The sequence below is a fragment of the Chaetodon trifascialis genome, chromosome 14 (genome assembly GCF_039877785.1).
Source record: "Chaetodon trifascialis isolate fChaTrf1 chromosome 14, fChaTrf1.hap1, whole genome shotgun sequence".
Classification (NCBI taxonomy): domain Eukaryota; kingdom Metazoa; phylum Chordata; class Actinopteri; order Chaetodontiformes; family Chaetodontidae; genus Chaetodon; species Chaetodon trifascialis.
The window spans coordinates 1,751,695-1,778,871 of record NC_092069.1 but is presented as its reverse complement, the minus strand read 5'-3'; the positions used below and the strand labels follow the sequence as shown (position 1 = coordinate 1,778,871).

General features: G+C 42.6%; 1 protein-coding gene and 1 pseudogene across 3 annotated transcripts; both read left to right on the top strand.

Moving 5' to 3' along the window:
* The first annotated feature begins 595 nt into the window (after positions 1 to 595).
* Positions 596 to 26,959, top strand: LOC139342277 (uncharacterized). 3 transcript variants are annotated; one of them, XM_070979287.1, is made up of 5 exons: positions 596 to 1,004; positions 2,830 to 6,934; positions 8,658 to 8,781; positions 9,702 to 10,592; positions 19,765 to 26,959. In XM_070979287.1, exons 2-5 carry the CDS (start codon positions 3,505 to 3,507, stop codon positions 20,348 to 20,350), a joined length of 5,031 nt encoding a protein of 1,676 aa, XP_070835388.1. In that variant the 5' UTR covers positions 596 to 1,004; positions 2,830 to 3,504; the 3' UTR covers positions 20,351 to 26,959. The 3 variants fall into 3 exon arrangements, with proteins under 3 accessions (XP_070835388.1, XP_070835387.1, XP_070835389.1); XM_070979286.1 differs by having other exon boundaries at positions 596 to 1,122; XM_070979288.1 differs by having other exon boundaries at positions 600 to 1,004; positions 3,968 to 6,934.
* On the top strand, positions 17,173 to 18,061 carry LOC139342290 (uncharacterized; annotated as a pseudogene).
* Positions 26,960 to 27,177: the final 218 nt, after the last annotated feature.

The window sequence follows — 27,177 nt, the reverse complement described above, 5'->3', positions numbered from 1 at the left end:
TTTAGTAAAGCAAACGTAAGAAGTGAGTGTTAAATTGTTCAGATAGAAAGAAGCAAAAAACGTACATGATGATACTACCTGATCATGACATTGCTTAATGATAACGCAACTGTTAATGGTAAAATGTGTTGCTGATGACGATGTTTTAAAATTGCACTGTGCACTGTGTGAGTATCCATTGTTGCTCCTTCCTTCTCTGTCCCTCTCACTTTCCCTGCCGCCTCCACAATGATGCGTGTTGCATTAACAGTGAGGTGAAGAGTGGGAGGTAGAGGGCAAACTGAGAGGGCTACAAGAGGGATGGAGATAGAGCCAGAGAAGAAAAGAGTGTGTGGGAGACTAAAACATAGATAGATAGATAGATAGATAGATAGATAGATAGATAGATAGATAGATAGATAGATAGATAGATAGATAGATAGATAGATGTTCTTCCTTCATTTGTCTTTCATTACCTAATTTCTAAAATGTCTTACAGTGATGATTTCCCAAGGGGTAACCCACTCAGGTCACACTAAATCTAGAAGGGAATGAGAGAAGGGGGAGAGTATAAGATAGAAAAATAGCAGTACAGAGAGATGACAAGTGAAAGATGAGAAAGAAATACAGAAATGAGATGGAGGAAGAGAGAAAAGAGAAGCAGCTGGAGAGAAGTTGGTCTCTTTGCAGCACCAAAGCTCTTAAAGCCTCAAAGCTGCATGGAGTGTGAATGGGAGGGAGAGAAAGAGAGAGAGATAGAAGAACAGAGCGAGAGGTAGAGGGAGGCTGAATTGAAGAGAGGAAAAGCTAGAAAGGGAGAGAGTGAAAGGGAGAGGAGGAGGTTTTGCGTTGGTGTGTTGGTTGGCAGATAGAGCACTTGTCAAAAAAACCTTCCTCTGACAGAAGGCATGATTCACGGCAGAAGGAGAGGGGAGAGTGAAAGAGGGGGAGAGAGGGAGACAAGCAACAGAAAAAGAAAAACGGCAGAGATAAAGAGAGAGAGAAACGACGGGGCAGAGATGTCGGTAAGAAAAACAAATGAGGATGTTGATTTGAGGTAGATGACAAGACATTACCAGGATGGGAATGAGACTGACGCACTGGAGGACGATGCCTTTTAATGACTGCGACCATGTTGATAAGGTTCTGGCTTTTCTATTGACTGGGAGAAAATAGAGCAGGTGGTAGCAGCAGTGATGAAAGAGAGAGGGAGAGAATAGCACACTGAAAAGATAAAGAAAGAGATAGAGAAGCTAGGAATGGCTCTCAACTATCAAGATCCTTCGAAGGATCTTAACTAATTTGTGAGGAAGGCATTACTAATACATGCAAATTAGACAGTTCAGACTCCTTAATATTACATTTCAGATGGATATTTGTATGGATTCCTCAGGACTACCATGGGAAGCTTTCCAAAAGATGTTTTTCGATATGTGCATGTGAATCTGTTCTTGTCTTTATGTGAGAAAATAAGTCTAAATGGAGTTTTCAAAACAGTAAATGACTGTTAATTCCTCCTTAAACTTTTACCCCCTCTGAATTGGTTCAAACGTGGTGAAAGTCGGGTTACCAGATCTCTCAGCATGTGTGGTGGATGTTCCATTTCAATGGTCTTCTGTCATTAAAATTTGTTTGAAATGCCTTTTTCTGTTGACTTCCTTCATACTAACGTTTAGCGCTAGTCATCAAACTAAGTCCTGTTGTTATCTCCCACAAAGCTGGAATTAGCAGGCTAACTGCTGTGGATGAACATGTATCAATACATTCAAAGGAGGGACAAAAGAATCAAACCAAAATTTAACAATTTCATACTGGCATGTTGAAAAATTCAGCTTCAGATTGTCCATACTGATGGTGGGAACAGATTTGAAGGAATATTGATATCATTTTGACTATTTTTGGCAACAAATTTGCATGGGGGTTTGAAGCTGATTGGTGCAGGCTGTTGCATTAACATCTCTCCAGCTTCAAAATGGTTTGCTGAATTATTAGAGGTTTTTTGTTTTGTGTTGCTCTTGATATGAACAATTTTCCATCCCTGTTGATGGTCAGAACTCTTGGAACATTATATGTTTTTAGATATAATTTCCACATTATACTACTGATGGATAGAGGTCATTGTGTTAGTGCTGTTTGACCTGAGTCCATCATTTAACATGAGTAATTCTAATATTCTAGACTGAAATGCTTTGCTACTCTTTTTAGACAGCTGGGGCTACTTTTCCTGTGAGCTATTTGTTAAGTTATCTGCAAGCACTGTTGGATTGAAATTAAAGAGGCACACCAGCAACCTAGCATTGCACTTTAATTAGGTTGTGGGACAACAGACTAATCAAAAAAAATCAATGCTCAAAATCTAAAAGCTGCAGAGACAGAGATATTGTGATTTTTATTCCCTAGTATGGGGCCAGTCTCTAAACATCAATGGATCCTGAAATTCCCATAATGCAACTTAATAGCATCTTTCTTTAGACCCTTGGTCAAGTTTGTAGCATGGGTTTTTCTGTGAAATCTCATGTCCAATCTGAGATCATGTTGGTGACACCATCAGGGTTATTTTTGTCAGATTTTAGAAAACTTCATTAAGAGCATTCAGAAGCACAGAGTAATTTATATAACTGTTTTCACAGATGATGTAGTACTATTTTGTGACAAGTAAATTGAGCTTGTTTCAAATTGGTGGAGTGCTGCTTCAGTTGGACATGCAAGAATATGACTATATTCTTGTATTACTAATTAATTTCTTCATACTATGTATACTAATATCCACTCACTTCTATATGTATGAAGAGACTTTTTCAAGCTGTCTTGCAAATTAAAATCTTTTGTTGTTTGCTTTGTTTTCCACAGACAGATGACAGTAATCAACAAACACAACCAAAATGAAAGGAGAAGCTTTAACTGGATTCAATTTTCCATCCAATGTGCTCATTTTTTCTATCACTCTGTCTGACGAATGCTCCACTGGATAAATACTTAAATGGCTCTGAACAGACAGTCAGAACAATAAACAGCCAGAATAAATACAAAGGCAGTTATGCTGGGAAACGAATTGGAGGGAAGATGAACTAAGAACAGTAATCCTGTGGACATAAAAGCTGGACATAGTCTTATATTTTGTTTTTCTTCAAAATCTGGTTGAAATTTTTCTCAAAGTGCATCTCCAAATTTCATTTGGAAATCATGTTGTTTACATTGTTTTTATGTCATGGAGCTTTTGACAGATGGATTTTTTTTTTTTTTTGTGCTTTAACTAAAAGATTGTCTTGACTTGTCATTGAAACAAAATGAATATACTTCAATATTGTATCAAGAAAGAAAATGACAGAACAAAAAAATTGACTTTGGCATTTCTCCATTTCTTTAATTTTGCCATGGCCCTGTCAAAGTCAGCTGCCATGCATCTTCTACATTCTGAATGCAAAAATTTTCAGAATTATTGAAATTAAGAATTTCACAATTCACTCTTCAAACTTCAAACGTGCCTCCCACCGACCCCTCCCACCATCAGCCATCCAACCAATCATGGGCAAGCCACTTAGCCGTCCTGGGTGTTTCAGGAAGAGCTCTTGCTGCTTGGAGAAACATGGTGCTGGGGATGGGGGAGTGGGAGGGCGAGCTGGAGGAGTGGAAGGGGGATACGGAGATGGCTATGTACCACAGCGTTCCATCTACGATACCATGTGCATCAATCAACAGATTGACAGCCATCACCATCATCCTGGAGGGTCCATAAGACGAGACTGTGGAGGTGAGGGGAGTTTTAGCTACTCTGCAAGTGGCTCCCTGAGGTTAAGCAGGCCTCCGGCCGACATGTTCGAGCCACAACCTCGCTCCTTAACGCCAAACCCCTCATTTGTGCGGCGTCTGGATGAAAGAGCCATCTACGATTCATTAAAGCTTGGAGGTCAGGATGCTGATGGTGAAGGCTGCCATTCTCCAAGATGCTTCACCCGATCAGTTTCTCCCTCAGTGTCCTCGTTTTCAGTACCAGGAGTGTCTGCTTCCTCATCCAAGAAGCATCACCACCACCATCACCATGGAGACAGCACAAAGAGCAGAGATGGCCGACATTCCTGGAAAGTCTTGACACCTCCAAAACACCTGGAGTGTCTGGAGCTTACTACAACTGAAATGATGGACAGAGGAAGTGGATATCTGAACCCAGGGCACTACCCTCCCCCTGGGGGCCAGTCTTCCTCTCTTACCTCGCCCCTGATTTCCCCTTTCTCTGGCTCACCTCTCTCTTCAGGTTACCATACTCCGGTCTTTTTCTCCCCTGCCAAACCTCGCCCCAGTCAGACTCAGAGTTTGCGCTGCTCCCCACCCCATGTCATGCAGCCAAGGCATTACTCGCAAACTCAGAGCCTCAGGCTGTCACCACCCCATGAGCTTAGACGGTCCCCCTACCGTGCTCCACTTGTCCAACTGTCAGCTCATGACCTCGAACAGGACCTGAGGGATCGAGGAGGCGGATGGGGCCGGACTGACCGAGAAAAAGAGTGGGAGAGGGAGAGAGAAAGGGAGATGGAGAGAGGGTGGGCCCAGCGAGAGTGGGAAAGAGAGAGGGAGAGGGGCAGGCTGGAGAGGGAGAGGGCAAGAGAAAGGGAGAGGAGAGAAACGACTTTTGGGACTTTTGGGTATGGTCGACCAGCTCCTCTGCGTTCAGACAGAGACTCTGTATTTTTAGAGCCTGACCAGATGCTAGACACAACACCTTTGTTGCTCCCCCAGCCCTCACCTTCACCTTCCCCCAGTGTTGCCCCCAGAATGGGTACTGGTGCTGTGGGTAGGAATAGAGCAGGGTCAAAGGTTGGCCCTGAAAGTGTAGGTGGGGGTATGGTTCCTAAGTTTGACAATGTGGGTGGAGGTTTGGTGTTGGTTGAAAGCAAATCTGGGTGTGGGGCAAAGTCTGTGAGTGAAGTTGGGGCTGGAAGCATGTCAGAGGTTGAAATCCGGGCTGGAATACAAGAACACCACAGAGCAGAAAGTTGGAACAAATATGACAAAGCTAGCATTAAAAATGGGTCTGAAACAAGAATGGGCTCCCATGTGAAAACAAGACCAGGGGGACGAGATTTGGAGGGAAAAGTACAATCTGGGTTGGAATTAGAAAATATGGCTCCAACTGTGAACAGGGAGGGACACAAAGGAGGGGCAAGGAGTGGAGAAAAAACTGGAAGGGTTGCACCTAAACCAGAATGTATTGCTGAGGCTTCAGCTGTAACTGACACCGAGAACAATTTTGGGCCTGGAGATAAAGTTGAGATTGGAACTGGATCCGGTCTGGAGATGAAGCCAGAGATTGAGGCACAGGTTGAAGCTAAAGCTAGTTCAAGGCAGATGGAGAACATGACTGGAACAGAAGCTGGAGGTGTAGACAAATTTAATAATGAGGTTGGTTCAGCAGCAGACAATAGAGTAGAAGCCGAAGTTGACACAGAATTTAAGATTGCTCCTACATCTGAGCCCAATGCAGTATTAAAAGCTGGGGTTAGTAATGAGACTGGTGCTAAGAGTAACTCTCCAACTGAAGTTGTCAGTGAAAGCCAGAACAGCAACAAAACAACAAATAAAGTTCAGCTAAGAATTGTGGCTGAGGATAACACTGATACCACACCTGCTGATCAGGTAGAGAAAAACACTTTGGACATCAATAGAATTGAATGTACTCATGTAGAGAAAGGTTTCAGATCCCAGAAGTCCAAATCATCCAAGTCCAGCACCAGGACTCGACCTGGCACAGCCACAGGGCTCCGACCAGGTGTGGTCAGCCCTAGACTAAGCAGAGGGCTTAGGGACCTTGAGTCAACAGGCCCTCCTGAGGGCATTGAGTCCACGTGGCCTCGTCGCATTATTGTCAGAAAAAGGACTGTTCGGCAGGGTGGGGCACTCCACAACCTCCCTATTCTCCCCCCACTCCCCTCTGTCCTCTCAGCATTGGAGAAAAGGCGCCCTTATATCCACCTTCATCCCCATCCAGGGCACTTCTCAGAAAACCTGCTAACAAATGCAATGAATGCTAGTATTGTGGGCCGATGCTCCCTTAAAGAGTCCTCCCATCCAGAACCAGGAGGCCAGTTTGTTGGGAGGGCTTCCCTGAAGGAGCAGAACTTGGAACACTGGAGGATCTGTAGAGATCAGGAAGACCCCATGAGATCTAGGAGCAAGGAGAAACAAGGGGAGCAGAGCAAAGAGAAGACTGAGAGGGAGGAGAGGATGGGGAAAGAAGAGGAGAGAGAAAGGGAGAGGAGAGAAATTAAGGACAAAAGGGAGGAGAAAGTGGGAAAAGAGAAAGAGAGGGTAACTGTTAGTGAAGGACTGGTGGAAGATACCAGACAAGACAAGTCAGAGAGAAGGTTTGAAGAGAAACTGCAAGAGGATGGAAATAAAAAGGAAGATATGAAAAAGGAAAAGGATATAGAAATAAAGAGTGAAAAGGCAGAGGATAGAGGAATGAAGATAAAAGATGGAATAGAAGAACGAGATGGGCAAGGGTTGGAGGAGGTTGTGGCTAAATTAAAGAGAGAGGAAGGTGAGATGGAGGGAGGAGATCGAGGGACATTTGCAGAGGAAGGGGGGATGGAGAGTTGGGATGCTGTCCTTGAGATGGTCACCACTTTGTGGGATGATGGCTGGGAGAAAGGGGGAGCTGGAGAAGGAGGAGGTGATATGGATTCCTTCTCAGGCTCCTTGCAACGTTGGCCTCTTCTCCGGCCTCCAATTGGCTTCGGGGGCTCCCACCCCCCCTCCTCTGCAGCTTCGGAGCTCAGCCTGACAGAGTTAGAAAGGAGAGCCAGGGAGCTGGACTCTGACCTGGAGCACCTAGACCTGTCTCAGCCCCATCGGGACACACAGGATTTCTACCAAACACTGCTGGAGCCACAGAGGGAACGAGCTGACATGTACCAAACACACCCTGGGCCACAGAGAGAGAAAGCTGCTTTCTTGACAGGTAGATATTTGTTGGATTTTTTTTTTTTTTAATTCTTCTTTTAGTCTTCCCATAGTTTTTTATGTTCATGTACCTGAAATTATATACTGGATTTCTTATTATATTATAGGTGTACATTGGTTTTACTTAAAAATATTAGTTTAGTTGTCATGGAGAAAATACTACTTGAACAGTTGTGTAATCTCAGGTCAAAAAAAAAAATCCTTTTAAATTTATCACAGAAATCTATCCTTCCAAACTGAGAGCATGGCCTCAGAAAAGATGTATTTGGCTGCATTATAGAAAATTACAATCCATGGTTTGGTGAACTTGACCCATACTAGGGGCAAAAATCAAGATGTTGTTATTTTTTCTTTTCTCTTTTATGAGTCTCCCAACCATGGCTAGATTAACGTGATTTGGGGTCCTGCCAGGCAAAAATCTCCTGTTGGGTCCCCATTGCAGTTCAAAACCAGGTAACAATGCAGGACCCACGTTAACTGATATTGTACTTCGGTGGCACAATTCCCTGTAATTTTTAACAAATTTGCAATTAGTGAAACTGACACAGAGTGAATTTGGGCTTTGGGGGCCACTTGAAGTTGCTTGCTTTGCTTGATTGGCAATCCAGCCTTTTCAATAACCCCTTGGCTTTCTCAGATAGTTCATAGATCATCTTAGCCTTGAGATACTTTTCAGTATTGATGCTCTGGTCAAGACTGAGAAAAGTCTGCCAAACTAGGTAATAAATACTCAACTGAGATGTGCCAAGGTTGAATCATTTGAATTGTTAGTAGTATGGTTTGCAGAAAGGTACCAAATATGAGTAACTGTGACACCAACCAGCTCATGTGGTGTGGGTGAACGTAGAATGCAGAACGTTGATGGTTGGCATACAGGCTCTGACCTTGTCATTCCACATAAGGAAACACAGAGGTCAGCATAGCAGGGAGTGGGGATGGGAGAGACACTATTTTGAGTGATACCCCTAAGAGAAGGTAGACTCAGCACCAGTAGGTGGATGGTGAGGGTGGAGATTTTAAAATGCTTTATGAATAGTACTAGGAGGGATGGAATCATTGCTCCATTAAAAGGATCATCCAGACTTGAGTAGAAGGTTGGATTGAGGTTTGTTTGGTTGATGTATGTGTCATTTTTCTAATCTTGCAGAAAGTCTTCAGCTAGAAAAATGAGGAAATGTTACAACATCCTCTAGACCAGTGGTTCCCAACCTGGGGTCCACGTCCTCCACTAGGGGGCGCCAGAGATTGCAGGGGGTGCACACAATTTTGTCTGCGCTGAGGTTGTGAGGTTACCAAAATTATATTTGTGCACATTATATTTAGAAAATCCCAATAACACACCCAATTGGATAATCAAAACTCTGTATAATCCAAATTAAAACATATTTTTCGTCCACATTTAAATTCATTAAGCTATTTATTTCCTCTGACCTTTTATTTTTGCAAATAAAAGTTTGGAATTGATCACTTTATTCTTTTAGTGCATGTATGCGGGTAGGAGTTGGGGTTGGGGGGCCTGGCTTGTCTTGGAAAAAGGTAAGGGGGGCTTCAAGGGAAAAAGGTTGGGAACCACTGCTCTAGACGTTGGCAAACTCTAATCCACTTACTGTGATAAAATATTCCAAATTTTGACTAGATGCGATTGAATGGAGTAATGTATTGATTATTTGCAATTTTTCTATTGTTTAATTGTGATAAATGGATCTGGCTCAATTTTTCAGGAGTGGGGAGCCGATCCCACGTTAGTTTGGAACTCAGCTCTGTGGCCGCACCATCTACAGACACAGAGAGACCTCTTGTTGACTGGTCAACCAAACCGACTGGGACTTCCACTGTTAGCACAAGGTAATTCCATGCTTTTTGGATCAGTTGGTGAATGCATGACTTTTATTGGAGTATCTGAAAATTTTAAATTAATTCTGTTGCTGCCAAAATTACCCTAATGGCAGGGATCATGTACATGAAACACTTTTTGTTTCTGAGAATTTAAAAGCAACTACAATTTTTACTGTCATTTTTTTCATTCCTCCATTTCTTTTTATATTTTTGATATATAATCACAGATCAATGAAATGTATCAGCAAGCACTTTTGACTTGGGGCTATGTACTATACAGTGTAGTGTCAAATTTTCTCACAGTTTAAAATTGATCATGCTTAGATTCTATATGGGAGTAAATGCAGATTAAAAGCAAAAAATGTCTTAAGACTCAAACAAATAGTGGCCCAGCACTTGAGCTGTAAGGCACACCATATGTGATCAATTAATCAAGTTCCTAAAATTGTTTTCACACCTTATAAATTTGCTCCCCCACCCTTCAATTATTCACTAAATACCATGCTATTGTTTTAGTTTAATCCATCTTACTTCCCACGGCAACTATTAAAATGCTGCAATTTGTTTATTAAGTGATTTGTGTGTGATGTGAGTGATTTGTTTGGAGATCTAAATGTGCATTCAAACATTTGTTGATGGACTACCAAATGCATTGTGTTACTTCACTGATTTTCATCTGTCATACTGGTAGGATAACAGAGTGTCTGCCCATGGGGTGAGAACAGGCACATTCAGTACATGTGAGCAATACAGTGTTGATGAGCTGCTAGATAAGAGAGGCAACAATTGAAGTTGTGTTTTTTTTTTTTTTCAGGACAGACATTGGATGGCATGGTAACAGATAGTAGAGCTAGAGCATTAGAAGTCACAGGAGTTTAGCAGACACATAGAAATGTGAAGTTATTTGACTGCCTTGACTTTTTTTCTAGCTCCACTAAGGAGGACAGCTCTCCAGACTCCAACCTTACATTGGAGTCAGACTCCAGTGGTGTCTTCCTCTCCTTATCCAATCAGAGCCCAGAGGAGGCCAGTTCTGACAGCGACCAGCCAATCAGTGGCTCTGACCTAGACAGCAGCAGCACATCATTGGAGAGAGATGGGGACGATGGAGGTTTAAAGGAATGGGGGAGGGAGGAGAGTGCAGAGCTACAGTGGTGCTACCCATCTCTCCTCAACACTTCTCTGCATGAAGACATAGGAGGTGGCAAAATAGAGGAAGCAGAGCATGGTAAGATGGGGGAAGATGAAGAGAGAGGGAAAAATGAGAATGGAGGGAAAGCTGGTAAGATAGGAATGGTTTCAGTCATTCAGACCCCACTTGACCACACAGACACGGAGAACTCCATGACTCTAAATGCTCCACAAAATGAAGAAATATCCAGAAAAGAAGTGACCCTCGTGGGAAGTGACACCCCACTTCCTCTGTCTCCCTCAAAACAACCAATCAAACACCTTCTAGATCTGAATCGGAAGCCAATCAGAAGCTCAGGACTGGACTGCGGTGACTTAGATCCTTTTGTCCAATCGGACAGCTTTGTTTACCTTGCTGTGTCTGCAAGACCTGCCTCCCGGGGCGAAGTCACCACAGTGACAGAAGTTCCCACCCATGGTATAAAACAAGATGCTGTACCGCAACATCTGGAAAGCAAGAAAATGCACTTGGACCAGCAGTCAAATACAGAACGGGATGGCAAGCAGACACACCTTGCCCCACAAAAACCAGAGGAAGGAGACTTTCTGTGCACTGATAGCTTTGTCTACCTGGCTGCTCCAGCTTGCCTCTTACTGGGCCCTGCAGGAACCACACCCTACAGCGGCAGGTATGTACATTTTTGTCTATTCACTACTGCTTTAGTGCATTTCATAGTTTAGAATAAAGTGGGGGTTCAGAGAAATAAGTTATGTTAATTTATTTTATTGCTTTAGCTATAGATCCATCCATCCATCCATCCATCCATCCATCCATCCATCCATCCATCCATCCAACCAACCATCCATCAGTTTTCTGTTCCTCATATCCTGGTCTGGGTTGCAGTGGCATAGTAAGATATGGCATCTTTCTCCCTAGCCATATCTTTCCTGTATCACGTCAACTGGCTTCTTTTTTACACAATGAAACAGTGGTTCTTTTCCTTCCAGGTGTCTTAGCTTTTCACTCTCGAAGGGTGACCCCCTCCACCCTTTGACAGTCTTGTCATTTGCTTTATATGGTTATGACAAAAAGCTCATGACCATAAGTGAGGGTTTGAATATTGCCTTCAGGCTCATCTCTGACATCACCACCACAGTCCAGTACAGGGTCCATATATATAATCCAACTGGGGCACCTGTCTACATGGATTTAAACTCCCACATCCAGAGGATGTTTTTCTGCATCTCAGAGAAGGTTAGGCACATGGGGCTCTATTTTCGACTCCGCTGCCGGCACGGCGCAGGTGCAGCACAAAGTCAGGTCCGCTGCGCCAATGGGGCATGGCAGCGCACATTTTGGTATTTTCGTGCACTGCGCCGCTGGCGGATCTCCTCCCCCTTCTCATTTCAGTCCCACCCAGTGGCGCAACTAGGAAAGAGGGAGGGGAGAAGGCGTGGAGTGGGTTTAACACAGACGAGTCAAATTTCACCAATCACAGCAGCTCCTGGCCTCACCTTTGAGAATGCTGCATGGCAAGTTTCGAGGATGACTGAGACCACACAGGAAAGTGTCCGATGCCCAAACTTCTCCCGGGAGGAGACTGACGTTCTGGTCCGCAAGGTCCAGGCTCACAGTCGGCGTATCTACGGCCTTGCGAACAGACCTCCACGGGCCGATGATGCAAAAGCAGCCTGGGAGGAGGTAAGTATGGCTGTCAATCTGGTTTGCCCGAGCATACTGAGAACCGCTGCGCAATGCAAAAAGCGGTTCAATGATGTCAGAAGAAGGGCAAAGCAACGCAAAAACTGGCGGAACGCCGTTGGCAAACGGTGGCCACCGGAGGCGGCCCCTCCACAAGCTCAGCGCTGAGCGCTGCGGAGGACATCGCTCCACAACGCTGTGCTCCACGAGCATTGAAGGGTTCGGTGTGGCAGAGGTTGGGCTTGTGGGTAAGACAAAAATTAAAATAATAATAACAATGACAGTATTACTGTGTTCACACACCTCACCAAAATCCTGAAAAATGCGTGTGTCAAGGATGCGTCGTGCTCAGTGGGCTCGTTTTTTCCCGCCCAAATGTTGGCATGTGAAATTAACTTGCCTCAACCCAACTGAATATTAAACAACTGGCATAGGCTGACAACGGGTAAAATATTCCCAGAATCTAAGGGGGTGACAGCTTTAAATAAACTGATCATTTTTAACTTAAATCCTTTATTAAGTCTCTCTCTCTCTCTCTCTCTCTCTAAAAAAAACAACTCTCAAAAAGTAAATAAACACATGACAAAGAAAAAAAGAAACTGTGGTCCATTTTAGGCTTGCTGCAGGAGGAGGCGGCGGCGGCAGAGGAGGAGGACGAGGACGAGGATGAGGACGACGGCGAGGTGGAGGAGGGAGCGCCTGTGCCGGTTCTGGAGTGGGGACAGCATCGTGGCCGGGTGCGGCAGGACGAAGAGGCCTTCCTGATGACCCAACAGGCGGGGTTCTCTATGCTGGAGAGGGAGCTGGGGGCACTTGGTGTCCGGGTGGAAGAGAGGGTCCAGTCAGTGGAGGCTCGACTGACCCCCCTTCAGGAGGTGTTTGAGGCCCGCCTGCTCCCCTTGGCTTCAGTTTCAGCCAGTCTGCGGAGGCTGGCGGATGCAGCTGAGAGACTGCTGCTGACAGAGCCACCCACCACCACCATGCCCAGGTGGCCGCTGAGGTCACGCATTAAAGGGGGACAGTCCGGCTCCCCTGATGCTGCGCCATCGCGTGGGAGAAGGGGAAGGGGAAGGGGGAATTAATAAATTTATTTCAATGTGTTTAGTGTGGAAAGTTTATTGATCATCAGATGTTTTTGAATTGATGTAACCGCAAATACTCACTTAATGACAAAGCTGGGCGGCGAGGCGCTCCCTTCTCTCCTGTGCAATCTGCTGCTCTCCCAGTTGACACGGCACATGGAGTTCGGCCTCTCTCCGCCTTAAGTCCCTTAATGTGTCCTCTGTGAGTTCATAGTGACATCCACGTCGTACAGCCATGTTGTGTAAAATGCAACATGGCACGAAGAATGCACAGACACTCTGAGGGCTGTATGTTAATGAACCACCTGTCCGGTCCAGACATCTAAAACGCATTTTGAGAACCCCAAATGTGCGTTCGATGACTGACCGAGCACTGCTGAAAACACTGTTAAAACCACGCTGCCGTCTTGTTGAAGGTGTTATATATGGTGTCATCAACCACATTTTCAGTGGACAGCCGTTATCACGTAGCAGCCACCCATCCAGAGGGGTGTCCCCCTGAAAGACTGTTGGGATACTAGAATTCGCCATGATGAACGAGTCATGTGCTGACCTGGGGAAATTGGCATACATGTTTGTCACCAGGCAATTAGAATCACAGATCACCTGGATATTGATGGAATGGACCCCCCTTTCGATTCACATAAATGAGGGTTTGGGTCTCGGGTGTGCAACTGCACATGAGTGCAGTCAATTGCTCCCAGGACCCCGGGGAATCCAAATTTCAACAAGAACCCTCGCTTAGTTTCCAGCTGACTGTTAGGTGTTGCAGGGAAAATGATGTGCTCATTTGCATGTCGAACTAGACTGGAGGAAAATGCATGTATAGCCAAGCAGACAGCGGACTGACTGATCCCCACTACCGAGGCCATGGTATGTTGAAAAGACCCGGTGGCGAAGAAGGTCAGAGCCACCGTCACCCTTACCGCGACCAGGAGAGCACAGCCGGGGTGTGCATTGGAGGCCACGATGCGCGTTACCATGTCGACAACCTCTCTTGGTAGATGTGATCTGTTCCTGTGACATGCAAAAGAGTAGATGATTAAAGAAAATTGCATAGCCTGTAGTGTTGAAGGCGTTATTCTCGTGGCCCACCTGCACTCCTGCTCACTCACGTCTAAATATGAGGTCCTCAGATGGTAAATCCTTGGCCTCCTCCTCCTCCTCAAAGCAATGGTATACTCCATCTTTGTAGAAAACGTCAAGCATTACTATGATAACATTTGTATTTGGAATGAAATAACGTGGGTAATAGCAGAAGACGATCATCACTTACATTTTTTCCCGCGTGTCTGTCTCTTGAGTGCTCTGAGATAGATGCAGTATATTTGCTCTGTAGGATGCCACGGCTGTTTCTGGTTGGCACAACGAAGTTAATTGATTAGTTTGCATTCCTGTTTCACCTGTGTACATTCGGTCAAGTTGAGTGACCATTACGCGTGAGGAAAGGACTTTCGATGTGATCAGATGAAATACGGATCAAAATATATAAATTTAGTTCTCACTGTATGTGTTGACTCAGATAGTTGCACGCTTTGGACGTGCTGACGTGCTGAGGTAAGCATATCATCTCACTTCCTGTCTCTGGTTGCTGCCTTAGGAGTAGCGTGCGTTTGTCTCTTGTTCCTCTGAGTGTAATTTGCTCTGTGTTTTGTTACAGCGGCCTTTTATCCACGCTCTAAAGTAACATTAGTTCTGCTCAAGCACCCATAAGTCTGTTTGTTTAGCGACCGTCAATTTTATTTGCCTACATGCTTTTCTGCTCTGCTAGCTACATCAGTTTAGCCTAGCAGCTAGCGATGGCTTCTCTCTGTCCCTCTCCAGCTTTCTCCTGTTTGGTGTGTCACATGTTTAGCTACTCCTCTGCCTCCTTTAGTGATACTGGTGCGTGTAATAAATGTAGTTTATTTGGTGAGTTGGAGGCGAGGCTTAGTGAATTGGAAGCTCGGCTCCACACCATGGAAACCAAACCATTAGCTGTAGTTAGCCAGGCCCCCTTAGCCGGTGCGGACCGACCAGGTGCAGCTCCGGCTAGCCATCCCTCGACAGCTCCCGAGCAGCCGGGAAACCAGGGAGGCTGGGTGACTGTTCAAAGGAAGCATAGTCCCAAGCTGAAGCCCACGGGTCACCACCAACCGCTTCATGTTTCTAACAGGTTCTCCCCACTCAGCGACACACCCGCTGAGAAACCAACTCTGATCATTGGCAGCTCCATTTTGAGAAACGTGAAGTTAGCGACACCAGCGACCATAGTCAAATGCCTGCCAGGGGCCAGAGCGGGCGATGTCGAATCAAATTTGAAACTGCTGGCCAAGGATGAGCATAAATACCATAAGATTGTTATTCACGTCGGCGGTAATGACACCCGGTTACGCCAATCGGAGGTCACTAAAATTAATGTGGAATCGGTGTGTACATATGCTCGGACTCCGTAGTTTTCTCTGGACCCCTGCCAAATCTGACCAGTGGTGTCCAGGCTGTCGAGGTGGTGTCCAGCAAACGGTGTGGGCTTCATTGATAACTGGCAGACTTTCTGGGGAAGACCTGGTCTGATTAGGAGAGACGGCATCCATCCCACTTTGGAGGGAGCAGCTCTCATCTCTAGAAATCTGACCGATTTTATTTATGAACCTAACCCCTGACAACTCAGAGTTGAGACCAGGAGGCAGAGCTGCAGTCCTACACGCTTCTCTGCGCCTCCATTGGAGCAGTTACCCACCCAACACTCCATAGAGACTGTGTCTGCCCCCCGACCACGTAAACTAAGTAAACCAAAAGTACAGAGAAGAGGAGTAAAACATAAGAATCTAATTAAAATTAAAACAACCACTGCAATAGTACAACAAGATAGGAGAATTAAATGTGGACTCCTTAACATCAGATCTCTGTCCTCTAAAGCTGTTCTAGTAAATGAGTTAATATCAGACCATAATATTGATTTATTTTGTCTGACTGAAACCTGGCTGTGTCCTGAAGAGTATGTGAGCCTAAATGAAGCTACTCCTCCAAGCCATATTAATACTCACATTCCTCGAGGCAGCGGCAGAGAAGGTGGAGTTGCAGCCATTTTTGACTCAAGCCTTTTGATCAACCCTAAACCTAAACTCGACTATAACTCATTTGAAAGCCTTGTTCTCACTCTTTCTCATGAAAAATGGAAAACAGTGCAGCCAGTTTTATTTGTTATAGTATACCGCTCTCCTGGTCCTTACTCCGAATTTATAGCTGAGTTCTCGGAGTTTCTATCAGGTTTAGTCCTTAAAGCAGATAAAGTAATTATTGTAGGTGACTTTAATGTACATGTCGACGTTGATAATGACAGCCTTAGCACTACGTTTATCTCAGTATTAGACTCAGTTGGCTTCCATCAGAATGTACATGAACCGATTCACTGTTTTAACCACACCCTCGACCTTGTTCTGACATATGGCATTGAAATCGAAGACTTAATAGTCTCCTCACAGAATCCTCTTTTATCGGACCATCATTTAATAACTTTTGAATTCATATTACCAGACTACCAGCCAGTAGGCAAAGTGCAGTGCTCCGCAGTGCCAGGGCAGCCTATTACTCTGCACTGATAGAGGAAAATAAGAACAATCCCAGGTTTCTCTTCAGTACTGTAGCCAGGCTGACAGAGAGCCATAATTCTGTTGAACCATGTATTCCTTTAGCTCTGAACAGTAATGATTTCATGAGCTTCTTTAATGATAATATTCTAACTATTAGAGACAGAATTCATTGGCTCCTGCCGTCAACAGGTACTGTTTTGTCTTCAAACACAGAAACCGTAGAAACTGTTACTCAGTCTGTCATATTTTTAGATTGTTTTTCTTCTGTCGACCTTCACCAACTAATTTCAATAATTTCATCATCAAAATCATCAACCTGTATTTTAGATCCTATCCCGACTAAGCTGTTTAAAGAAGTATTACCTCTAATTGACTCTTCAGTATTAGACATGATCAATCTGTCTTTATCAACAGGCTACGTACCACAGTCCTTTAAAGTAGCTGTGATAAAACTGCTACTTAAAAAGCCTACTCTTGATCCAGGGGTTTTAGCCAACTATAGACCGATATCCAACCTTCCCTTTCTCTCAAAAACTCTTGAGAAAGCAGTTGCCAATCAGCTGTGTGACTTTCTAAACAATAATAGTTTATTTGAGGATTTCCAGTACATCATAGCACAGAGACAGCACTGGTTAAAGTTACAAATGACCTTCTACTTGCATCTGATAAAGGATTTGTCTCTGTACTAGTCTTATTGGATCTTAGTGCTGCATTTGACACCATTGACCATGGCATCCTATTGCAGACACTGGAACACTTCATTGGCATTGAGGGAACTGCGCTAAGCTGGTTTAAATCCTACTTGTCAGATCGCTCTCAGTTTGTACGCGTTAATGACGACTCCTCTGTGCTCACTAAAGTCAGCTATGGAGTTCCGCAGGGTTCTGTGCTTGGACCAATTCTATTCACCTTATATATGCTTCCTTTAGGTAAGATTATCAGGAAGCACTCAATAAATTTTCATTGCTATGCAGATGATACCCAGCTATATTTATCAATGAAGCCGGAAGAAACCAGTCAGTTAACTAGACTACAAGCATGTCTTCATGACATAAAGAACTGGATGACCTGCAATTTTCTGATGCTAAACTCAGACAAAACTGAAGTAGGCCCTAAACATCTTTGAAAGTCACTTTCTAATGACATAGCAGCTATGGATGGCATTGCGCTGACCTCCAGCACCACTGTAAAGAATCTAGGAGTCATCTTTGACCAAGACATGTCCTTTCACGCCCATGTAAAACAAATTTCAAGGACTGCCTTTTTTCACCTACGTAATATCGCAAAAAACAGGCATATTTTGTCTCAAAATGATGCAGAAAAACTAGTCCATGCATTTGTAACTTCCAGGCTGGATTATTGCAATTCTTTACTATCAGGCTGCCCAAATTCGTTGCTGAATATTCTCCAGTTGCTCCAGAACGCTGCAGCACGTGTTCTGACAAAAAACCAGGAAGAGAGATCATATTTCTCCAATACTAGCCACTCTGCACTGGCTCCCTGTAAAGTTTAGAATAGAGTTTAAAATTCTCCTCCTTACTTACAAAGCCATAAATGGCCAGGCACCTTCTTATCTTAAAGAGCTCATAGTACCTTATTGCCCCACTCGAACGCTGCGTTCCCAGAATGCAGGTCTACTTATGGTTCCTGAAGTCTCAAAAAGCAGAACAGGAGTCAGAGCATTTAGCTATCAAGCTCCTCTCCTGTGGAACCATCTTCCAGTCTTTGTCCAGGAGGCAGACACTGTCTCTACATTTAAGAGTAGGCTTAAAACTTTCCTTTTTGATAAAGCTTATAGTTAGGGCTGGCTCAGGCTTGTCCAGCTTGACCAGCCCCTAGTTATGCTGCTATAAAGATTAGACTGTTGGGGGACCTCCAAATATACACCAAGCTCCTCTGTCCTTCTGTCCCTCTCCATCTGCACGCTTTCATGTCCTACCACGGCGTGTTACTAACTTAGCTCCTTCCCCGGAGTCTCTGTGCTTTGTCGTCTCGCAGGTTACACAGTGGCTGAATCTGGATTGTGGATTTCAGCTGCGTCTCCTGCCTTGGCCCTGCCTGACATCCACTGCAACTGCTACTCCTGTTATTACATCCACTGTCACTGTTACTGTCACTGCATGTCTGTCTCTCTGTCTCTCTGTCTCTCTCTCTGACTGCATTTCTGTCTGTCTGTCTGTCTGTCTGTCTGTCTGTCTGTCTGTCTGTCTGTCTGTCTGTCTGTCTGTCTGTCTCACTCTCCTTCTCTTGCTCTCCCTCTCTCACCCAACCGGTCGAGGCAGATGGCCACCCACCCAGAGTCTGGTTCTGCCCGAGGTTTCTGCTTGTTAAAAGGAAATTCTTCCTCGCCACTGTCGCCAAGTGCTTGCTCATGGGGGAATTGTTGGTTCTCTGTAGATAAAAGAGCCTGGTCTGTGCAAGCTCTATATGGAAAGTGTCCTGAGACAACTTCTGTTGTGATTTGGCGCTATACAAATAAAACTGAAATTGAAATTGAATCGTGGCTGTTGCTAATTATTGATCGCAGTGAAATGCCAGACACTGTGGAAACCTGCTTACGAAAATACACTTGCGCCGCTGGCGCACAAAGTTGACCAGGTCTGAGGTGACGAGCTTTCAGCGCACTTTTACGCCACCGGCGCAGACCGAAATGGTCAAAAATTCCAATGCGCCGGCTCATTGTGGAATACCCATCCTGGCACACCTCTGTACGCCTCGGTTTACCAAAATACCAAATGCGCCTTGTGCCTGGCTGCGCCACTCAAAAATACCACTCGAAAATCGAGTCGAAAATAGAGCCCATGGAATCCAAGTGGCACATTTTCAAAGCCTCCATTGTGGAGACAGCCAACCTTAGCCTCTTAAGTGGTTGCAAGCACATTAGCATAGGAGGAAGCCCTCAAGGAGTCATTTCAAGTTGTTTGGATCAAGGGAGCCCTGAAGCAAAACTTTGGGTGTGACAGCCAGTTTGGGAAGGCCCTAATGAAGATCTGGTAAACTGTCAGACATCTCAAGAAGAGCAAATAATGCTTAGGCCAGGCTTTTTTGAGCATGAGTGGGAACAACTCCGGTGGCAGGTGGTAACTGGTGGAGGTTAGAAAGATCATTTTGAGGAACTCCTGAATCTGAATACAGTGATTCCCAATTTACCATACTGACCTGTTGAGCCATTTTTAAGAATTCCATTTCCATGTAAAGGCATACTTTGAGTCATAACCATTGCTTCTGATGTCTTTTTCATTACAATCTCATGACAATATTTGGATTATTCATAATATTTTAAATGGAAGTGTTCATATGCTTTCCCTTCTCTTTGTTTGAAATTCAGCACTACTGCTAATACTTTGTCATTTCCAGTAAGAAAGAATAAAGATTGCTTGTGACAGAGTTCAGATTTCTTGCAGTTTTCAAAGCAGTGCTTTAGCACTGTTAAAATTCACTGGTCACTGCAATTCAACATTACTGTAGTACAATATTTCATATTTTGTCTGTTGTGTTTTACTAGGGAGTCAGACTCGGAGAGTTCAGGATCTGGCCCTGTTGATCTGTCAGTCCTGGTTTGTGGCTCGGTGGCAGGGGACAGTGACTGGGACTCAGACCTGTCTGACTCAGATCCCAGTCGCTCTTCCAGAATCTCTGCTGCTGATAACAAATCTATTAGTATGGCACAGCCCAAGCGGGTGCCTGCTGAACTGGGCTGGGACTTGTTTGGAGAAACCACCGAATCTGAAGTGTTGAGTGAGCTCTTCAGGGAACAGGACAGAAACAACAATGGTAAAGCAAAGGAGGTTACTGGGGTTACCACCAGCATGGTGGCGACACAAGCCATTCCCATGGCAACTCAGCCTGTCACTACGCCAATGAAACTGGTGATAACAGGAGAGCAGTCATCAGCAACAAAGAAGGTAACTTGGCAGTTTAAACCAGCCCAGAGGTCAGTCTGCACAGGAAGCAGAAAGGAGAAAGAGAAGGAAGTAACTTCATCATCATTGGTAAGGTTCACAGAACTGGGAGGAGGTGAGACCCATAGACCCTCCCCTTCATCCTCATCGTCTTCATCATCGTCACCATCGTCATCCTCTTCTGGTTGATTTGTGAAGGAAATAGGTTTTGTTTGACCATTTGGGAGGAGCTTTCATTGCCTGAAACTGGGTTGGTTTCAGAAAGGTAGAAAAGATCTTCAGCTTATGCTTGATTCTGATTCTGAAATTGATGGCTGGAAAAACTACAGCTTTATTGTCCATCCATCCATCCATTTTCTATGCCGCTTATCCCTTTCGGGCTCACGGGGGGGGGGGGGGGGTGGAGCCTATCTCAGCTGTCAACGGGCGAGAGGCGGGGTACACCCTGGACCGGTCGCCAGCCGATCGGAGAGCTTTATTGTCTGTAAATTTAAAATCTTGCATCAAATTGCTGCCATTGTCTTCTTATGACCTTATAGAGGCTGCGTAAAAGACTATTTAATTCTTGCATTTTCTTAGAGTAGCCAGCACAGTATCGTATGTTATCCATTTAAGTACGAGACAGTGTGAGACTCAGGCTAAACAGAAACTTTCAGGTCTAGATTATGTGGAAATACAGCCACTGATCGAACATGTAGGTGTAATTCCTGATGGGTTTCTACCAACAGTCAAATTTTGAAACACAGGGTTAACTTATTAATTACTCACTCACATTATTCTCTATCTAAATAATAAATACGAATACTTCTGTGGGTTTTTTATTTTGTTGAATGTACTGTACTGGACATACACAACTACGAGGAAAATCTTTCCTAAAACAGAATTCACATAGCAGATATTTCCAATATTTTGGCTTGGTTGCCGGTATTTGAACATTATTACAATGTTGGAATTCAGTTACAATAAAAGAGAAAAACGATTGCAGTCAGAGAAAAGAATTTATGTTGGACTCCAACATTGTATTACGGGCTTATACAGATCTAACAATGTAAATGTGTCTCAGGCCTTGTATGAAATTATGCTTCCCTCCCCATATAATGCCTCATTTACCTTACTACATCATATATATACAATAAAAAATTACTTTTAAAAAATTAGGTCAAACTTTACAGTGTACAATGTATTTTATAGTCACATCCAACTTTACAGTGTATTAACATTGTGTCAATAATATATTTTGAACATTACAATACTTATAGAGTGAAATATATATGTGGTGAATGTGCAAACATGAACAAAAAATGGAAGGATTTAGTATTATTATTTTATTTAAATGTTTTATTTATCAATTAGATTTGAAATTGTGAATGTAATAACTGAGCAATATGCTTACAGATTCATTCCATATTGTATGTTTCACATGTGGAAAATGTTGCCTGAGAGATGTATATAAGAACAGCTGAGTTTAATTATATCTATATAACCAAATATTAATTGTACATGCTCTCTTACACTCATTTAGAGTTTCCATGTATAAGATATTTAAGTTATCATCAGGTAGCTTGGTATAATTGCATTAACAATGAAACCATTGCTGAGATGATTGATAGCCTTTGTCTCACACCAATTTTAATTTTAGTGCTAATTCTAGTGCTCAAAAGACTTTATCTCCCCAAATCCATTTTGCATCCTGTCTCTCCTCTTCTCTATGGTATCTTTGGCTGAAGAAGACATGTTAGAATTGACACAGTGAGAACATTTGACAGATTTAGCTCTGTTTGTGCTGACAGTAAAGCAATCAAAATCTCAAAATCCAATGGCACACAAAATAAAATGCAGTGTGGAGGCTGGTAGAGCTGCCAATCATCACTGCAGTGGACTTGATGTTGAATAGTTAGTAATAGTAATGTCTCAAAATGAATGTGGTAACCATTTACTGATCTCAAAAATGATATATGTAGCACCTTAAATGAGAGCACAGTGCTGTCAAATGTGACATACTGTATGGAACTTGACAGGTTAAATACAACTATTGCCAGTTACACAATAATAATTCTTGTTACAATATGAGGTGGTTAAGTCATGTCCTGACACAGGAATTGTTTCAGCAGGATTACTTGCACGATTTTCCATTTGCACTTAAATTTCAAATTGGGCAGTAACATTTAATTGTTTGAATTTGACAACTTCCATGTCAACTAAGTGTGTGTGTGTGTGTGTGTGTGTGTGTGTGTGTGTGTGTGTGTGCGCGCGCTTCATGTTGACAGTGAATGTTATGATACTAGAATCATGGAGTGTGAGTGTATTTTGGGGATGCTGTGGCCATATTTCTTGATTGAGATTGATGGGTATGAGATGGATTTTTTTCTTTGCTTTCAAAACTTCTGCAGAAATCTGTTGCCTTGTGTAACTTTAAAAAAATATATTGTTAGGGCATATTTTCCTTTATTTGATAATGTTGGATGAAGAGGCAGACAGGAAACAGAGTGAGAGAAATGGGTATGACATGTAACAAAGGCTGCCAGCTTCAATCGAACTGGTGACAGTTGCAACCATGTGTTGTAACCAGTCTGCAACCCAGGGACAGGATGATGGTACCTGTAAACCAACAGGATTTGGTATAGCCCAAAATGCGCTTGACAGACTCTGGTTTTTTTCAGATTTTCTTAACCATGCCAAAATGCTTTTAATATACCCAATAGCACCCCAAATCCCCACTGAAAGTCAAATCAAAACACAAATATATACCATTTAAACACAACAGCATGCCTCCACGATCACCCATGCTCACACGCTGCATCTTTTGTATTTATTACATGTTGTAATTGGTTTAACAAGCAGGCAGGTCTACAATTTGGAGGGACTGACTGACCATCCTGCAAGTACCTCAGCTCTAGTGACTGCACAGAACTCTCCATTAAGTTTCAATCTCAGCTTAGCAGTACACACACCTTCCAACTATAGGCTATATAAAACTAGGTCATTTCTGAACATAGGCATACCCATGGCTAACACTGCAAGGAACCCACAAAATGTGAATAAGACAGCTTTGCAGTTACTGGGAATTGTATTTCTCCTCTTTGGGCATGCCTCCAACACCTCAAACGGCTAACTGATAAAACCCTAACTCCTGGTAAGAGAGCAATAAGGATTTGAATACGGGTTACCTATGTGGAACTTGGCTCCTCCTGAAAGAGACGTGAGCATTGTGTAAAGTATATAATTTAGTATAAATATATATCTCGGTACCTGGAATAAATAATAAGCTAATGGTAAAGCACTTGTCAAAGAACGCTAACAACAATTTCCAATAATTTGTGTATTATCAACATATGGGGGCATACTCAATGTGCATTATGCCTCGTATTTTGTCTTTCAAATGAACGTTGTTGGAATATTTGCTTCTCAATGAATAACCATTTAAAAAACATTAAAATGTTTCAGAAGACTCAAGCAAGATATTCTCTAGCAACTGAAATGCTTTGATAGTATAGTAAAGGTCTAGATTTTGCATGTAGGTGGGCACATTCATGTATGTATATGCCTGTGGAGCCTTACAGTACCTTCCCACACCTGACCCCAGAAAAACAGAGCTCCCTAAAGGCCATGGTGAAATTCAAAGAGCGACAGCAATCAAGCTGACGAAGAAACATCAAAGCAACGGAGTGTTACTGGGATTAGTAACTGTAGTGTTATTGACTTTCAAATTGAAATTGGAATTCCTTACACTACTCTTGACTTTTCACATTACTGTAACCTATCACATTTATGACCGTCTCACTTGCCAAGAAAATGCCACTTGTAATCAAATTAAAAATATCTTTAACCGAGATAATTAATCTTTAACCTTGCCTTGTAAAAATATCATGAAATATAGTTCCTGTACTGCACAATTCCTGCCATTTGTGTTGCTCGGCAGCATCTAGTTGAACAGGATGGAGTATGTTTATAAAGGTTTAACAAGGAGTTTTATAATCCTTCCAACTTCTGACATTAGAAGAGAGCGAAATTTCACTGACTGGCTTCAGGTCTTAAACATACTCAATACAGTATGGCGCTACCGCTAACATTGTAAAGCCCCCCCGTCACAGACACACATACGCTTTGCTCTCTATTGTTGTCTCCTACCTTCTTCACTTCTCCTTCTTTTGCAGTTTTGGTCACATTTTCTCTCTTTTTTCCTCTGTGGTCCAACATGTTTAAATTCAATTTGCTGGGTAATTTATCTATTTTATTTTTTGGTTTTACAAATAGCACTAGCTCCAAGCTCTTTACCTAAGCCTGAATGTTGTCTGTTTTTAAGGTCTGTGCATCATCCAATTACTCAATTATTTAATTCAATTCAAAACATGTTTGCAACTGTTTGCATCAAAAATAAATGTGTTTTCCCGTTGTCATACTGAAGTGGGTGATTAATAATATAGAAAACCAAAAACAAATCCAATTTCTGTTTTCAAGATTTTTTTTTTCACTGTGCACATGCGCTGAACGTGACCGCTGCACACACCTCACAGGACCTTGTGTAGCGAAATAATGGAATTTCTGAGGAGATGTAGTGGTCATGACAGATATTCAGATTTACAAGTATTGCTGATAATTGTTAATAATAATAATTGTCATTAGGTAGGTATCATAAGACCAAAAATAGGTACAGTAAGCTGAGTATCATAATGATGAGATAACCTTTACTTGAACGTTGCCTTTGTGTGTGTGATGGTGGTTTATAAAGTAGTGACATTTAGTTTTGTATTTACCAACTACCAATATTCGCTTATAACCAGACGACTGTCTTCCTTCAATAATGCCCATACACACAACGGCAACTTTACCTTGTGTAATTGAAATAATTCACTCTAGTGTGGATCTGTATGAGATTATGATGCTGCAGACTGCAAGCTGCTTTGATGACCGTGGCCACTAGATGCCATTGTATGACATGAGCATGTGAAATAAGAGTCAATTTGTGGAACAGGAACATTATTGTCTCCTCATACTATTCATCGTGCATCACAGGATAGATAACTATCTAAACTCCCAACACATCAGTGAGGATGAAAAACCATTTCACCAGTGGATTTATGCAGGAAACTGCACACTGTAGGAAATGCTATTTATGTGCACCAGGTCACTCTTATGATCTTAACAGGCTTAAGCCCATCTGTCATAACTAATGAAACTGGTTGTTAAAAGCTGTATTTATGTCACCTTTTTTTTTTTTTTTTTTTTTTTTTTTTTTTTGCATTCCGAAAAACCTTTTCATTGAATCTGTACACTCCTGTGAGATGGGTGTACATTACAGATCAGACTGCACATGCACAGTGGAATAATAATAATAATAATAATAAGAAGAAGAAGAAGAAGAAGAAGAACAACAACAACAACAAAATAACACAAAAAATAAAACTTTTCTGGTTTTCTTGTTTATTATATTACCGATTTCAAGACCAAACAAGAAGAGACTTTTACAACTATTAAAGCCAAGAAAAGCCACCCCAGCCCCCCCCGCTGCCCATTTATATAACTACTACTACTACTACTACTACTACTACTAATAATAATAATAATAAGAAGAAGAAGAAGAAGAATAAGAATAAAGGTTTAAACTAGATTTGGAGTTATAAAATAGGTTCACAAGGCATGTCTTGTTTTACTTTAGTGCTGCCAACAAATCTGGAATTATTCTAATGACCAAAAACCTTTTACATACAGTGAACCTGGATCTTTTGGAGCCTCAGGTCACATGCTAGTGCTAGCTTTGTTAGTAATCCGTCTTTGCACTTTGGGATCTGTGAGTACAATATTAAAGTGTAGCTTTTAGAAACATTATAGAATTAGCTCTGTGTGGAAGTGACCAAACTCACATTTTGATATTCCACACAATTTGGATACATTTCACCCCCATTTCACATATGAACAATACAAAGAATTGGAGAGGGTGTATATGTTATGAGAGACATCGCTTTTACTACATGCAATCTCGCATCTCCTCTTTGAAGATTGCATTGGAACAACCAGTTTTTCCCTGCAGCTCCAGGCTGTTTCTTGGTGATTCTCTGCCAGCTTTGGCATCTTGACACTATCATGTATGAAGAATTGTACTGCTTATTTGAAGTTGACTCTTTCTTGTTGTTGAAATGGGACATGGCCATAGCATTCTTAAAACTACTCAGATAAACTCTATGGTGGTTCACATTATCTACTTCATACTGGCCCTACACTCTGGCTAAGGTCTCATTTTAAAAGGCTGTTTACATAACACTATTCATTAACCTGTGTAACCTGCGTGGGCTTATCTCTAATATACTAAATAACTGACACTAAGACGTGTAGCACTTGAAAACCTGCTTTCTGTTGGAACTCTGGCATATTTTTAATGCTGCTGTTTCATGTCTGCTGGAAATGTATTTTTGTCTGAGAAACTAAACTCACAAATTGGTCTAAATGAGAGGATACACTAGATTTTACAGGTTTTACAGTATTTACTATTTCTATTCATGAAATATTCTTTGATTTTTGCGTGGATTAAAGTGTGGCAAGACATCTAGTTTCACTGTGATATATTAAGGATGACTTCATTTACACATCCTCCACTGACTTATGTAAAATCCAGTATTATCAGGTCATACACGTAATACTTTGCTGTTCATGTAAATGCTGATCACTGTTAAAACTTAGTGGTGATGAATAACTAAGACCTAAGAGAAATCTTAGTGGAAAATGATTATTTATGTGAAATCTTATTATGTGCTGTCTTGGTGAACTGCGTTAATGTACAAATAAAGACTAAACTTGTTGGTGCATGGTGACTCATTTCGGCGTGTTCGGTATCTTTCTCAGCTGTCTTAACCCTGTCCTGCACTGAGAAGGTTAGTCAGGTAAGAATCAAGTCAATGCTTGGATTATACTACATAACACTGAAATGTAAGACACCATATACCTTAACACAGGTTCGCCAATATATAAAGAGAACCTTAAGACCCTGCCCCACCACCCCAGCTCCACTGAATGTTTTTTTG

Coding starts and splice junctions, on each gene's coding strand:
- LOC139342277 (XM_070979287.1), top strand. CDS start 3,505: ATGGGCAAGCCACTTAGCCGTCCTGGGTGTTTCAGGAAGAGCTCTTGC. Junction 6,935..8,657: donor GAAAGCTGCTTTCTTGACAG/GTAGATATTTGT, acceptor TCAATTTTTCAG/GAGTGGGGAGCCGATCCCAC. Junction 10,593..19,764: donor ACCACACCCTACAGCGGCAG/GTATGTACATTT, acceptor GTGTTTTACTAG/GGAGTCAGACTCGGAGAGTT.